Genomic DNA, 14,597 nt, shown 5'->3' with positions numbered 1-14,597 from the left:
CAAGCTCATCTGCAGTTGTAAACTGTTGTCACTGTTGCTTTTTAGAATTAGCTAAAGCCTAAATATAAAACAAGTGTTCTTGCTCTTCCTGGAGCTGTTATCAGAGGCCTCACTGCATCAGTTCCACTAGATTCTATTTCAAAAAGCTGTCTGTGCTCATAAACACTAGACAGTATTTTCTGGAGTGAGAGCTGCCATTTTTCCTCATAGCTCTCCACATAGTGACAGAATATAGATTATGGAGGGAATGATCACAAAGACTTAACTTAAATCATTGTAGGTCATGTTCCGTGTTTTCTTTCTGCAGTCACTATAAGGAAAAAATGTCGAGAAGGCTTTCCAAAAGAGGACCCTARCTGACTTGTCTTCTAGAGGATCTGCCTTCTCTTTCTGTCATCTGTGGGAGGAGCCAGAGAAAACTGGTCTCTTATATCTTAACTTACCCTTTGTTAAATATACCATTTCCATGCAAAATCGCACCAGTCATCCTTATCACATTAAGGAAAATGTTCTCTTTTGGATCAGCAGCTCCTGTTTAGCCAAATGGCATACTGCCACTTTTTGTCACTAAGCCTTCACAGCTGGATGCTGTTGTAAGTCCAAGTTGACTCTTACTTGAATTATTAGTTGATAAAGATTATGTAAGTGTGTGAAGGTGAAGATTGGAAACATAACAAGTTTGGAAACATAAGTTCCAGTTCACACCCAGTTTTGGTGTTACATCTCCGTTAATTTCTGAGCCTGTAAGGCRTTTTCTCTTCCATGCAATGCAGAGGAATTCTGTAAAGATTTTGCATGGTTGCAGGTATTGAACAATTTTGTCTCTGCTAGATCCTTTAAATATTTTAGAGCACTCTGTACAACTTTCTAAACCACCACAGGGAGGCTGATGTGGACTTCTGTGTAGTATCCCGTTCAGCATATGTAGAAAGAGGGATAGAGAGGAGTTAAAGGTCTCTTTAAGAAGAATTTTGTGGAGCCAGCTTCTCTGACTCAGACGGGAGGTATCTTAATGGTGGCACCTAGGATTGGTGAGTGGTGAAAGCTGTGTGGCCAGACACTGTGCAGAGTGATAGTGGGATTSTGGAGCTTGCGCCTCTATTATAGCGAGTGAGAACAGTAACATGGGGATGCAGCCCTTTGGGTATTCATCTCAGCTGCTTTGCCTTTTTGGTTTTTGAGTGTTGCAACAGACACCACAGTGTTTAATCTTTGCTTAYGTTTCAGTTCTGGTGTCAAAAGCTTGGAGGAGGTTTGCCTTCAGGTGACAGATCTTCTGCCGGGCCTCAAGAAACTGCGGAATCTGCTCCCTGAACATGGCTGTCTGTTACTGTCTCCAGGGAACTTCTGGCAGAATGACCGAGAGCGCTTTAACGCTGACCCGGATATCATCAAAACTATTCATCAGCATGAACCAAAGACATTGCAAACATCAGCTACTCTCAAAGGTAGGAAGCTGAAGTGCCACTGAAGTGGTGAGAAATGTACCTGCAGATTGCTCTACTGKTTTGTCTTCGTTATGTCCAATGTCTAGATTGCCAGCATTACCAAGATGGGTGGCATTTTGCTGCTCAACAGCTAGGATGAAACTACAAAATATATTTAATCTCTCATTTGTAACTATTAGAACTAAGATTTGAAGTTGCAGAAAGTCAATAATTCTGTTCCATCAGTCTCCATTCTGCAGATGTAAAAATAATAACTTGCCTAAGTCTCTGTGTTCCTATTCCCCTGCATACATACTCTATTCTGTCCTTCCCTGGTGCTCTCAGAACAGCACTGGCTGTGGTGTTCAAACTGTCTTGTTGTCACAWATGAACAAATATTCATCCTGCTCCCTTTTGTGCTTTCACTGATACTTGCCTGCATATACTGCAAGTGGACACCAGATTTCATAAAAGTATTTTTGGTCTTTTGGTTTAAAAAAAAAAGTCTGAATGCATCTGTCATCATGTTGTTTAGTAGTTCTATAGTGTCAGGGGAAAATATTGTCYCTTTGTTTTTAAAGGAAGCCTGTGGATTTTGGGAAACCTAGAATCCGACCTGTCTGAAAAAGGGTTTTGTAACCTTAAAGTGAGTTTGTTTTAAAGGTTATTTTTTGAGCATCCAAACTGTGTTCAGACTGTAGTTTGCAGCACCTGGTGTCTCTTTGACAGCTCATTTACAAACAAGATAGAGGTCCATAATATCCTAGAAAATCCTGAGAGTGATGGTARTGTTAATCATGCGTGATTTTAAAGTCTGCATCTTAATGTAAGAGCAARAGTTTAACAGAGAAAACATTTAATAATCTTTGCAACGCAAAGTCTTCCCAGAACCTCTGTCTCAAATCACACACAAACATACACAAAAACACATGTATGAGGATTTATTTGGATGTGTCCTTAAGGATAATGCTTATCTCCTGAAGGGCAAATTAAGTGCCCATCTGAAGTGGCTGTGCACAAATGCACATAGCATGGCAGAGCAATGTGGGCAATGTTGTGGTGGRTGTCTGCTACAGACTGCCTGATCAGGGAGGAGATGAGGAGGACAGACATCTTAAGACAACAGGAGAAAGCYTCATGTCTTCAAGAAGGAGGATTCACAGAATGCCTGGCTGGTCACCTTCTCTGCAGTCCGTTGAGAAGGCAATGGAGCAAATAATTCTGGAGACCATTAAAAAAAAATATTTAGGGCAAGAAGGTGATTGAGAGTAGTCATCATGCCTGACTGACTTGGTAGCCTTCTGTGGAAGAATGACTAGCTCACTGGACAAAGGAAGATATCCTGAGGCCCCTTCCAAACTCTCTAATTTTGTGATTCTGTGACCTCTGGAGGTCATTTAGTCCAACCCTCCTTCTCAAAGCAGGGTCAGCTAGCACAGGTTACTCRGGGCTGTGGCCAGTTGGGTTTTGAGCATCTCCAAGGTTGGAAACTCCACGACCTCTATGGGCAACCTGTTCCAATGTTTGACCATCCTCACAGGAAAAAAATAAAAAGCTGCTTTTCTAATATTTAAACGGAATTTCTTGTTTCGATTTGTGCCTGTTGCCTCACATTGTGTCACTAGATATCACTGAGATGAGGCTGGCTCAGTCTTCTTTACACTCCTGCYGTCAGGTATCTATACGCACTGATAAGACTCTATCTGAGCCTTCTACTCTGCAGTCTGAGCAATTGCAACTCTCAGTCTCCTCATATGAGAGATGCTCCAATCCTTTGATCATCTCTGTGGCCATTTACTGGACCTGGTCCACTGTACCCATGATGTTTTTGTACTGTGGAACCCAGCACTGGACACCACACATCCAAGTGTGGCCTCACTAGTGCTGTGCAGAGGGAGAGATCACCTCCCTTGACCTGCTAGCAATGCTCTCCTAAAGCAATCTGGGATGCTATAGACCTTCTTTGCCACAAGGGCCCATCGTTGACTTATGGTCAACTTGTTGTCCACCAGCACCCCAAGTTCCTTCTCTGCGGAGCTGTTTTCTTCCAAACGCAACAGTTCTGTGGTTCTGTGAAAATGCTTCATATGAGAATAGTCATGCAACATTCTTAGCAGTGAACACTCATTTCTCATCTTTTATTTCTTATCTTTGTTTGTTTGTCTGTTATCTTAATGCTGTGGGGTTTCTTTTTTTTTTTTCCTCCAGATCTCTTGTTTGGACTTCCTGGGAAGTACAGTGGGGTGAACCTTTATAATAGGAAGCGAGTGGTGTCATACACTGTGACACTAGGTCTCCAGCGTTATGATTCTAGGTAAGGAGCTTTAGCTGTGGTATTTTTGTTAGGGGTTTGTTCTTCACTTCTTCGAAATTTTGCTGTTTTCTTTACTCCAATTACTATGTTTTTCTTTATTATCCATTTTTTATGTTTTAGTATATTTTGCTATAGAAAAGTAGAGTGCTATTTTGGGGAGAAAACTTACTGTGTTTAATTAAGATATATTACTCAATTCTCAATTTATTTTTAGAAAAGTATATATAATACTCAAAGCTGCTAGTGGGAGTTCCTCCGATCATGGCTTCTTCTGCCCACAGAGCTGTCATAACTGAAAGCCACAGGCAAAGCCCAGTAGGTCTGTTCTGACCCAGCTTCTGGTGCATGGAGTTTGAGTGTTTTCCTTTCCAGAAAGCACTAATTCAGCTGGCACCAACTGTGAAACCCCTTTAGCAATGCTGGCAAAGTTGGCTTGAATTGAACGGGTCTGAAGAGTAAGTGCTCTGCTCTTTGCTGCATGGAATTCCCCAAGGAATGCCTAGAATGAATTTGTAGCACAGTAGTTGAAACTTGCTCTGCTGCTGCCCATGCAAGAAACCTTCAGCCTCAAGGACTGTCACRTAGCACTTTTCATTAGCTGTACATATGTAAAACTTAGAGGATRTTAGAGGCTACACATTGAGCATGTTTCGTTCCCCAGAGCCAGAATTTTTGATGATGAGCTCTTGCTTTAAATAGTTTTGCTGAGTCTTTGTAGTTTTTATCRTTGATTCTTCTTGGAAATACAGGTCTGTGAGATTGTCACAGATGTGATGAATGTATTTTAAGCCAGAGAAGAACAGACTTAGCAGTCAGGCCTTAGAGAGAACTGTTTTTTAAGTCTATAAAAATCCACAGAACATCTTGCTAGTTGTCCTATACCCATTGAGCTCCTCCTTGGAATTGCATGCTGATTGTTTGGTATATCATAAGTCATATCCTTCTACTTGCTTTTCATCTCAGGTTCCTCAGCAGCCTCCGTTCTCGCCTCAAGCTGCTGCATCCCAGTCCTAACTGCACACTGCGAGAGGAGAACATCATTCATGTGCACTTCAAGGAAGAGATTGGCATAGCTGAGCTGATTCCCCTTGTCACCACCTATATTATACTCTTTGCTTACATCTACTTCTCCACACGTAGGTTTGTGGGGAGGAGCACTTCAAGGGGAGAGCAAGCTTAATAAGCTATCTGTGTGCGTGCTTGTGGAACATGTGCAAGGACTCAGGGGCGGGTTGTCTCTGCTGCTGCCTGTAAGGGAAAGGGCTCAGTCCATAGTACTGCGGTTCCCTCCCCTTTCAGCAGGAAAGGTGATGCTGAAATATTGCCATGATAGAAAACTGTCATGGRAGGAATCAACAATCCTGTTTATTTGATTTCAATTAATCTGTTCTTTTCAGCAAGTGCTGTATTATTCCTTGTGATTTCTTCTGTGGTGGTTTCTGTCTCCTGCATGTTTAAGTGCCATAGTAATGATGTTTTCTCCACTTTGAAGAGACAAGTTCATGCTCAGAAACATCAAGTACRTGTTCTGACCTTGTGGTTTTAGTCCTTACTAGCCACATTTGAGTTCCTTTCATTCATGCTTCAACAATGCTGTGTATGGAACTAGTTGGAGCCACAAACAATGYGTTATCCTGAGGCCTAGTCCTTGCTACAGTATCTCTTTAGCAATGTACTGTCACCTCAAAAGTGTTTGGGAGCTACATTTCAGACATTGAGACTGAACTACCATTATTTCTGGGCAGCAGTATAATAAGCTATCTGCTGAAATAAGGGAGATGAAGATCCCTTTCATTTTCACCTTTTTTTAATTTTTATTTATTTATTTATTTTTATTTTTATTTTTATTTTTTTTTGTAATAGAGACTTTGTCTTCTCTTTTTCAGGGAAGATCGACATGGTGAAGTCGAAATGGGGCTTGGCCCTGGCAGCGGTCGTGACAGTGCTCAGCTCTCTGCTTATGTCAGTTGGCCTGTGCACGCTTTTTGGCTTGACTCCTACTCTTAATGGAGGGTATGTTTCCAGAACTGAACTTTTTTCCAAAGAAGGACAGATGGGGGTAAAATAACTTGAAAAAGTTGTTCAGTGCCTAGTGTTTAAAAACTAGTATTTTTCAAACAAACTTCCATAATGCCATGCAAAGTTTCATTGTCAGATTCCTCCTGAGCTGAAAGGCATTGTATTTCCCTGCTTGCTAGCGAATAGACTTGACTGGGCCACAGGCTTTTTGGGGATTTGTTATTGCTTAATAATCCCTCTCTGCCTAGAGCTGAAAGAATTGTTGGGACAACCTTTTATTCATAAACTAGATTTCCTGGCAGCTGTGTAGGCTTCCATATTCCTTCCTCCTTCAGTGATGTGTCTCAGCATCTGAAAGGAGTTATCATCTTTCCTCTGGCTGACTGGGGTTCATTACATATTGCTGAGGCGGATCTTGGAAAGTGGCAGAGCTGACCTGTGGTGTTGTGCCTGAGAGGCTAGCTTGATGCCTTCGCACTCATCGCTGGTATTTGTCAACTCTTCTTTTGGCTGGGGTTGTGGGGTTGCTGTGTACGTTACAGTTRGTGTTTGTGACTCTTGATGTAGTTACTACAATTCATTATGTTTGTGTTAAGCAGAAAATCCCTGAGAAAGCCATAGCTAGCACCTCTCCTCCACCAAGTTCCACACACTATTCGTTTCACAATGCTTAAATTGAATTTAGGATTGATCCCTGTTTTTTTTTTTTTTTTTCCCAGACCCGTTTCCTATATAGTTAAGGAAGCATCCCTCATTTCTCTTCCCGTCTTCCTCCCTCCAGCTATGTACTGTAGAAACAATAAATGTCTGACCGATGAGGGGGACTCTTGAATGTGGCAATAGTTTACCAGGAATCAGAACTAGACAGAGGAATTTCTCTTCTAGAAGCCAAGCAGGCCTATGAACAATTGAATTCAAAAACTAAAATATTTGTGGTTGTTTTTTGTGGTGCCTGTGAGCCTTAGTTATGGATCAAGACCATGTTATGCTGCGAGCTGTACAAATAAAACAGGGTCCATTTGGAGCTGACAGGTTTGATGCAAGAAAGCAGTCAATATTTGGATGCAGATATACGGGGAACTGAAAGGAACGGTGGTGGTTAATACAGTGACCAAAGGTCTCTGTAGCATCAGCCTTATCACACAGGGCTAAACCGCTCCAATTATTCTTCCTATAGGCTGCTGGAAAAAAAAGAAAATTCAGTCCTTATTTCTAAAAGCAGTTTTCCTGCAGAATTTCTATGCCTTAAAATGATCGCATTGACAGTTTCCTTTGGGATAAAACCTTCATACTTGCAATACTTATAAATGCTGTCTGATTAGGCGGAAGACACTTGGATTCTGTGATGGTTGGGATCTGATGTTACTGCAAGTGAGGTCTCTGACTTCTGGTGAGTTTGGACAAGGGAGCACTTTTTTAGCAGGTTATTTCTGCTCTTTTAGACAAATACAATGTGATAGTGGTAGATACTCTTTCTGATGCAAGGACTCTCATATGGAAGGATCCCACAAGGCTTGGATCTTGCTCCTTTAAGTGCTGTATTGTATAAGGACACTGAGGGAGCAAGTGAGGCACCTAGAACTCTCCATTATCCAAAAGGTGCTGGGACCTGCCTTTTTATTTCCTCAAAGCTCATGTTTGTCCTCAACAACTCTCACCCTTGGGATCATGCTGAAAAATACATAGCCTGAGTGAAATGAAAATAGTATTAATATGTGAGCAAACTGTATAGAGAATAGTTGGGATTGCAGGTRCCCAAGAGATCCTTTGAACTTTGTCTGATTCCCTAATGTCTGGCAAAGCRTATTGTCTTTAGTTATCTGATACCGAACTCTTCCAGACACGGGGACAGTGTTCTTGGTGTAGCATGTACCCAGCATGCTAGGATTTGGCCAGATTCAGGTTGCAGTGTCAGATTTGTCTAGTTAAACTTTGATTTGCCTGTTAAAAATTTTTATTTTACAGCAGAGCTTTCTACATGTGGGTGTGTTTCTTTTAATGGTACTTCTATTCATGATAAGCCTTTTTTCCCTCACTGATTTTTGTAAGGTACTAAAATAAACTTGTTACTTGGAGATCAGTACTCGAGTACTATAGATATGATATGTCGACTAGACCGGAGTCATTAGTCGTCATCTATCTTTCTTTGATAGCTTTCACTTATCTTAAAACATACTGCAAATACTAATGAAATAAAATAAGTATAAGAGATAATRTAATTGTGTGTTATTACATAATGGAATTATACATTAGTCTTTACAGAAAAGAAAACTAAGTGAAGAGGGGGGACACGATCTAACCAAGATTTAAGAAAGACTAAACAGTGAAGTTGGGAAGAATGACTGGCATTAGAAGTGGGATTCTTGTGACCTGATGGATTGTGAAAATTTGTAGACCATTCTAGAGCACAAGTCACCTCACCAACAAGTTGGCATCTTGATAAGATCAGACAATCACAATTTAAAATTGTGATCTTGTTGACCATAAAAAAAAAAACTTAAAATGACTAGCTCAAATGTGAACATTTACATTTGAAATGATAGAAATTGATGAGATAAATCTTTAAACCTTTCATAAGTTTGTGTGTCTCTTTACAAATATATATTTACAAGATTTGGCTCTACGGACGTTAACAAGAGTGTTTCTCTTGACTCAGTTGGATACTGCATCGTGCTGTTATGCAACACCTGCTGACAKTCAAGTAGGGAGTGAAGTATAAATGTTTCAGTAGATGGACATGAGCATGGCATCTGCCCTTGCTGCTCTTCCTATTTGAAGCCCTTTCTCAATGTTTCATTATGGCAGAAAATATTRCAAAGATCTCATACTATCTGCCTCAACCTGAGTGTGGACAAGTGAACTTAAGTTTTTGAGTTGTTTGCAGGAGATGAGCAGYTTGTGTTTGTCCTGCACAGACTCGTCTCATAGTCACTTAAAAAAACAAAAAAACCTGCCTCTTCAGATGACTTAATCTCATAACTTATGACTACTAGTTAATTATCTTCTGCAGTAGAAACTACTGGTTAAGTAGGACATAGTTGATGAGAGAATTATGGGTTTTATTTTCCTTATTTCTACTGCCTTCTGAAAGCTTACTGAAGCTTATCTGGAAGTGGTGCTAGATAGTAAACTTTAATGTACTTTAGAAGACTGCATCTGTGCCTGATATTTGTCACATTCTCTTTCTTTAGCCATTTCCATCCCTAAGGATTCTAAAGGGCTTTTCTCACATCGATCTTCTGCTCTGAATTACTATTTGGAGGAGTGAGACAGAAGTTRCGTGCTGAAAATAGCACTAGATAAAGGCAGAACTGAGTTGTACTTGCTAGATTTTGGATTTTTTGACATGAGCACAAAGCTGCCTGTAAGTGTCCTATGTATTTCTTTATTTTATTCACTATAGAAATTCASTTCCTCTGCACAACACCTGCATGAGATGAGGAGAGTAGTGTGCTGCACTTTGTTAGAGCTAAACTTTGCTTAGGATACCACAGCTAACATTCATGTGATGGCTTRAGTGAATAGTAGGGAAACTTTAATCACAAGTCATCAGCACATGTAAGGTTAGGACCTTGAATTTATATCCCATACCAAACCACAGTGTCTTACTAACATGTGAAGGGGATTTATCCTCTGTGATTCACAAAACTATAGAATAATTGATTTTGGAAGGAATCTTTACAGATCACCTAGTCCAATCTCCCTGCTCAAGCAGRGTCCCCTAGAGCAGACTGCCCCAGACCTATCCAGATGGCTTTTGACCATCTCTAGGGATGGAAACTCTACTATCTCTCTGGGCAACCTGTTCCATCCTCGCTGTAAATCCTCACTGTAAAGATRTTTTTCCATATGTTCAGATGAAGCTTCCTGTGTTTCAGTTTGTGCCCATTACCTCTCATCCTGTCACTGGGCACCACTGAAAAGAGTCTGGCTCCATTCCCTTGGCTCACTTCCTCAAGGTATTTATATGCATTGGTAAGATCCCCCTGAGCCTTTGCTTTTCCAGGCTGAACAGACTCAGACCCTTCATCATCTTAGTGGCTCTTTGCTGGACTTGTTCCAGTACCTCCACATCTCTCTTGTAYTGGGGACCCTAGAACTGGACCCAGCACTCCAGGTGTGGCCTCACTACAGCTGAGCAGGGGGCAGAATCAGCTCCCTCGACCTGCTGCTAATGCTCTGCCTCATGCCCCCCAAAATACCAGTGGCTGCCTTGGCCACAAGGGCATGCTGTTGGCTCATAGTCAACTTGTTGTCCACCAGCACTCCCAGGTGCTTCTCTGCAGACCTGCTCTCCAGCAGGTCAGCCCCCAACCCCAACGTGTACTGGTGCATGGGGTTATTTCTACCTAGGTACAGCACCCTGCACTTGCCCTTGTTGAGCTTCATGAGGTTCCTCTCTGCCCATCTCTCCARCCTGTCCAGGTCCCTCTGAATGGCAGCACAACCTTCTGGTGTATCAGCCACCCCTCCCAGTTTTGGATCATCAGCCAAYKTGTTGAGGGTGCACTCTGTCCTTTCATCCAGGTCATCGATGAATAAATTGAACAAGACTGGATACAGCATTGATCTGTGGGGGACACAAGTTCTAAGGAAAGATCTCTCGCACTCCAACTGAMTCTTCAGCAGGATTTTTCCTTTTGGTTTTCCTTCTACTCTATTACTTACTTATCTCCTCTGATCAATTTTTTTCAGACTAAAAACTGAATGAGCAGGGCTGCASTATGATAAAAATCTATGGCTTTTAGAACAGTCTGTGCAGGATGACTTTAGAAGATATATTTTAGGATCTGTGGTAGCTCAGGTTATTTATATTAAAAGAAAAACAAATACTCTGTTATCACTGCTCTTGTATTTTCTTTTTCTTCTCTGTAGCACTGGAGCTACTTGTGGTTCATGGAACTTACCATAGTCACTCGTCCATCCACAGCATCCACACTCTCGAAGTGCTCATTCAGTTTTCTTAAAGATATCTGCAGTACTCGTATTTATACAGATAACCAAAAAGAGCATAAACTAAATTTAACTGAGCCAGTGAAATTTGCTGGCGCTCAGTAAAAGTAGCTCCAAGAGGTGTGCACTGCTCATTCTGCAGTGGCTGAGCTGCAGAACTTGAGTATTCACAGTCCCCGAAGGGTTGAGGTTGGAAGAGACCTCTGGAGATCATCTAGTCCAACCTCCTACTCAAGCATATTGGAGATGTTCAAAACGAGCCTGAATATGATCCTGTGGAGTGAAGGAGGCTCCACAGCCTCTCTGGGCAACCTGTTCCAGGGCTCTGTCACYCTCACAGTGGAGTAGTTCTTCCTTATATTCAGGTGGAACTTACTGTGTTTCAGTTTGTGCCTATTGCCTCTTGTCCTATCRCTTGGCAGCACTGGAGAGCCTGGCCCCAGCCTGTTTACACTGTCCCTTCGGATACTTATACACGCTGATAAAATCTTGGTGTTCTTTTCTCCCAGGCTAAACAGGCACTGCTCTTGCAGCCTTTTATCTTAGAGGAGATTATCCAGTCCCCTAATTGTTTATGTAGCCCTTTGCAGGACTCTCTCCAGTAGCTCCATGTCTCTCTTGCCCTGGGGAGCCCAGAACTGGACATAGCACTCCAGGTATGACTTCACCAGGGCTGAGTAGAGGGGCAGGATCACCTCCCTTGACCTGCTGGCAACACTCTTCCTAGTGCACACCAGGATACCATTGGCCTTCTTGGCCGCAAGGGCATGCTGCTGGCTCATGGTCAACTTGTCATCCACCAGCACTCCCAGGTCCTTCTCTGCAGATCTGCTCTCCAGCAGGTCAGCCYCCAGCTTGTACTGGTGCCTGGGGTTATTTYTCCCTAGGTGCAGGACTCTGCACTTGCCTTTSTTGAMCYTCAKGAGGTTCCTCTCCGCCCAKCTCTCCARCCTGTCCAGGTCCCTCTGAGTGGCAGCACAACCTTCTGGTGTATCAGCCACTCCTGCCAGCTTGGTGTCATCAGCCAACTTGCTGAGGAGGCACTCTGTCCCCTCATCCAGGTCACTGATGAAGTTGAACAGGATGGGACCCAGTCCTGAGCCMTGGGGGACACYGCTAGCTRTAGGCCTCCAACTAGACTCTGCACCACTGATGACGACCCTCTGAGCTCGGCCATTCAGCTGGTTCTCAGTCCACCTCACTGTCCTCTTGTTATCCCAYGCTTCCTGAGCTTGCCTATGCGGATGTTATGGGAGACAGTATCAAAAGCTTTGCTGAAGTCAAGGTGGTCAACATCTGCTGCTCCCCCCTTGTCTACCCAGCCAGTCGTTCCGTCATACAGGCTATCAGATTGGTTGAGCAGGATTTCCCTGTGGTGAATCCATGCTGGCTACTCCTGATCACCACGTTTCTTCCACGTGCTTAGAGGTGACATGCAGGATGAGCTGTTCCATCCCCTTTCCAAGGACAATGTTACTGCACACAGATCACTTCTAGCTACTTCTTTGTCCAGATTTGCTTGCCAAGAGTGAAAGATCATAATTCCCTCATCTCAACAAGATGGGATGTGATCCCTGGCCATCTCTGACTGCTTTCTTGATCCAGCGATACCCCTGCTACAAAAATCTGTAGATTATTACAAAGTAGGACAGCATAAAACAATAGAATTCTCWGCAAAAATGAATGCAACCAACTCCTGAGCTATTTTTCACTTTCCATGCCGTAAAACCTGCATTTTATCTGAGGAGTGGTGCCACTGGATTTCAAGTGCACTTGTGTGCCGTAAAGGTAGTGGGCATGACTTTGTGTTCCTTTGTGGGTTAGGACAGCGTGACGGTCTCTGGTGTAACCTCGTTGGAGTGCTAGTCRTGGTGGGAAGCTGGGCCATGCAGAAGGATACTCCACACTTCCTCCACAAGCTGGAYGCGTGGCTCTGCTACGAGGGAAACATTAAGGAAATGACTCGCCGTTTGTTAGCAGTGTTAAATCATCGTATTGCTTTCTCAGACAGCGCTGTCTCGCTGGCCGGTGCTGCTGGGAATTCTCTGCAGTGACCTTCGTGCGGCAGAAGGGGCTGCTTGCTCTCATGGCATGCTCCGCCGAGTCTGGGCTGAGCACTGTGGCACAGTTCACTGGCCAATGGGTTACAGCTATTTGAATCGTACCACTCTTAAATTCAGTGATTTCATTGGTTGTGGTCCTCATCCCCTCTTTACTGGGAGCAACCAGCAGGCAGCTGTGCCTGGGGAAGGGTGAGGTTTGTTTTTCTTTTTTCTTTTTTCTTTTTTGGGAGGGTGGGTGGGAAGGCTGTAATTTGTTTTTTTGAACAGAGCTCTTACTATTCCAGCTTGCTGTTTGTTCAAGAAATCAATTGGATCGAAATAGCTGAGTTAACAGTGATTCCAGACAGGTGTTTTTCCCCAGCTGAGCTTTTATGATACAGGTTGATGACAGTTACATGAGTTCGAATTTTGTTGAAGCCAATGTTAGATGGTTGTAGGTATTCAAAAGCAGCAGTTGGGAAGGTGGTCCTCATGGCTTATGGCAGAAAACAAGAGGGTTTCTAGAGCTCTCTAATTTAACTCTCTCTACTGTTAGTGTTTTGCCAAGGGGTGWGTATATATGCATGCACACATGCTCTCTTGATGGATCTGTACAGACCAGCACAGCACAAATTCATTATCCCATGAAAAGAAAGGGTGATTATTTTTGCCTAAGTTTAGCTGGATGGAAAACAAGAGAATTGCTATCCTTGTTTCATGCCAGAGCAATTTCCAGCATTTTTTTTCTACTTGCTGATCTGGACTGTAAGTGTTTCAAAACAGGAAAAAAAGTTTAGGGGCAAGAAATAGAGTTGAATAAAGTCACAGTGGTGACCTTGACTACTCTTACTCTTCTTGGGAATGTCCTGGAATGCATTTCCATTTCAGTGTGTATTCTTGAGTCTTGGGTAGCAATTATCCTCAGCAGGATTTASTTTATTGATGTATAGGGCATAGGTACGTTGCATGCTGTTTTCAGTGTCAGGGTTTCTGAACAAATGGGTGTACTGGAGGATATAGCTCCGTGCAGATTAATTTTTCTTCTTTCAGCTGAGAGGCTTCTTCAAATGTATCTCCTTCGCTGCTTGAGACCTTGTTTAAAGTTGTGCAACTGCTTTTGTTACAGTCCTCTTTTTAGTCTGATTTTYAATGAAGTAACAGCCTTGAATTTTTGCATTCACTAAAAAGTGATGTTAAGCAAGTGAAGCAGGGATTTCTTCCAAWGGAGAGAGTCTGTCTTAATGGCAAGGCTCTGCTGGGCTTTCGGTTCTATTTGTTCTCTACCCCTCCTTAAACTATCTGTTCAGTAGAGGCAAGTCATTCAGCTTTCCTCCTGCATCAGTCACGGTCTGAAATATGTTGCACTCGCCTGTAGGTAAAGGAATTCACATTTCATTTTGGGCTKTGTTTTACTGCAGATGTTTTGGGCTGGTTTGACTCTGCCGAAGCAGCTGCAGTGTGTGGTAACTTTTGCCTGCTGGATATCTGACCCAGGCACACTGTCCCTGCTCTTCACTTGAGAAACTTTTGGAAATGTTTTGTTTAATGTAATGTTTCACTGCAGCTTAGCAGGATTTTCACTGGTGGTGCCTGGACTTGATYGCTACCTTCATGTTCTGATCTTGCTTTGCTGCCTGATCATTACTGAGTGTGTTGCAATGGTGTTCAAAGTCCTCCTTTTTGAAGGACTGCACCTCTTTGTAGCAGATGCAGTAGAGACTCTTAGAGGGGTACTGTCCCAGTCCTGGGAAGCATAAAGCTGATTTAGTGGTGGTCTGCAATGGCTTTTAGTCAGAAAAACATGCTGCTTTGCAGAAATACTAACATTTGTCCAGAGCAGAT

At 42.7% G+C, this 14,597-nt stretch overlaps 1 protein-coding gene across 2 annotated transcripts in view; it reads left to right on the top strand.

Annotated features, from left to right (window-relative positions):
• SCAP (SREBF chaperone) overlaps positions 1–14,597 on the top strand; it is a 76,097-nt gene that overhangs the window by 40,132 nt on the left and 21,368 nt on the right. For both annotated transcript variants that reach the window (XM_085317811.1, XM_085317810.1), the window contains exons 6-9: positions 1,228–1,448; positions 3,636–3,741; positions 4,705–4,877; positions 5,628–5,754. In XM_085317811.1, the coding sequence (XP_085173937.1) occupies positions 1,228–1,448; positions 3,636–3,741; positions 4,705–4,877; positions 5,628–5,754 (627 nt within the window). The remainder of the gene's footprint in view (positions 1–1,227; positions 1,449–3,635; positions 3,742–4,704; positions 4,878–5,627; positions 5,755–14,597) is intronic.

The sequence above is a fragment of the Rhea americana genome, unplaced genomic scaffold (genome assembly GCF_003343005.1).
Source record: "Rhea americana isolate MKP2758 unplaced genomic scaffold, rheAme1 scaffold_508, whole genome shotgun sequence".
In the NCBI taxonomy this organism is placed as follows: Eukaryota; Metazoa; Chordata; class Aves; order Rheiformes; family Rheidae; genus Rhea; species Rhea americana.
The sequence above is the reverse complement of the archived record's forward strand: the minus strand, read 5'-3'. Positions and strand labels throughout refer to the sequence as shown.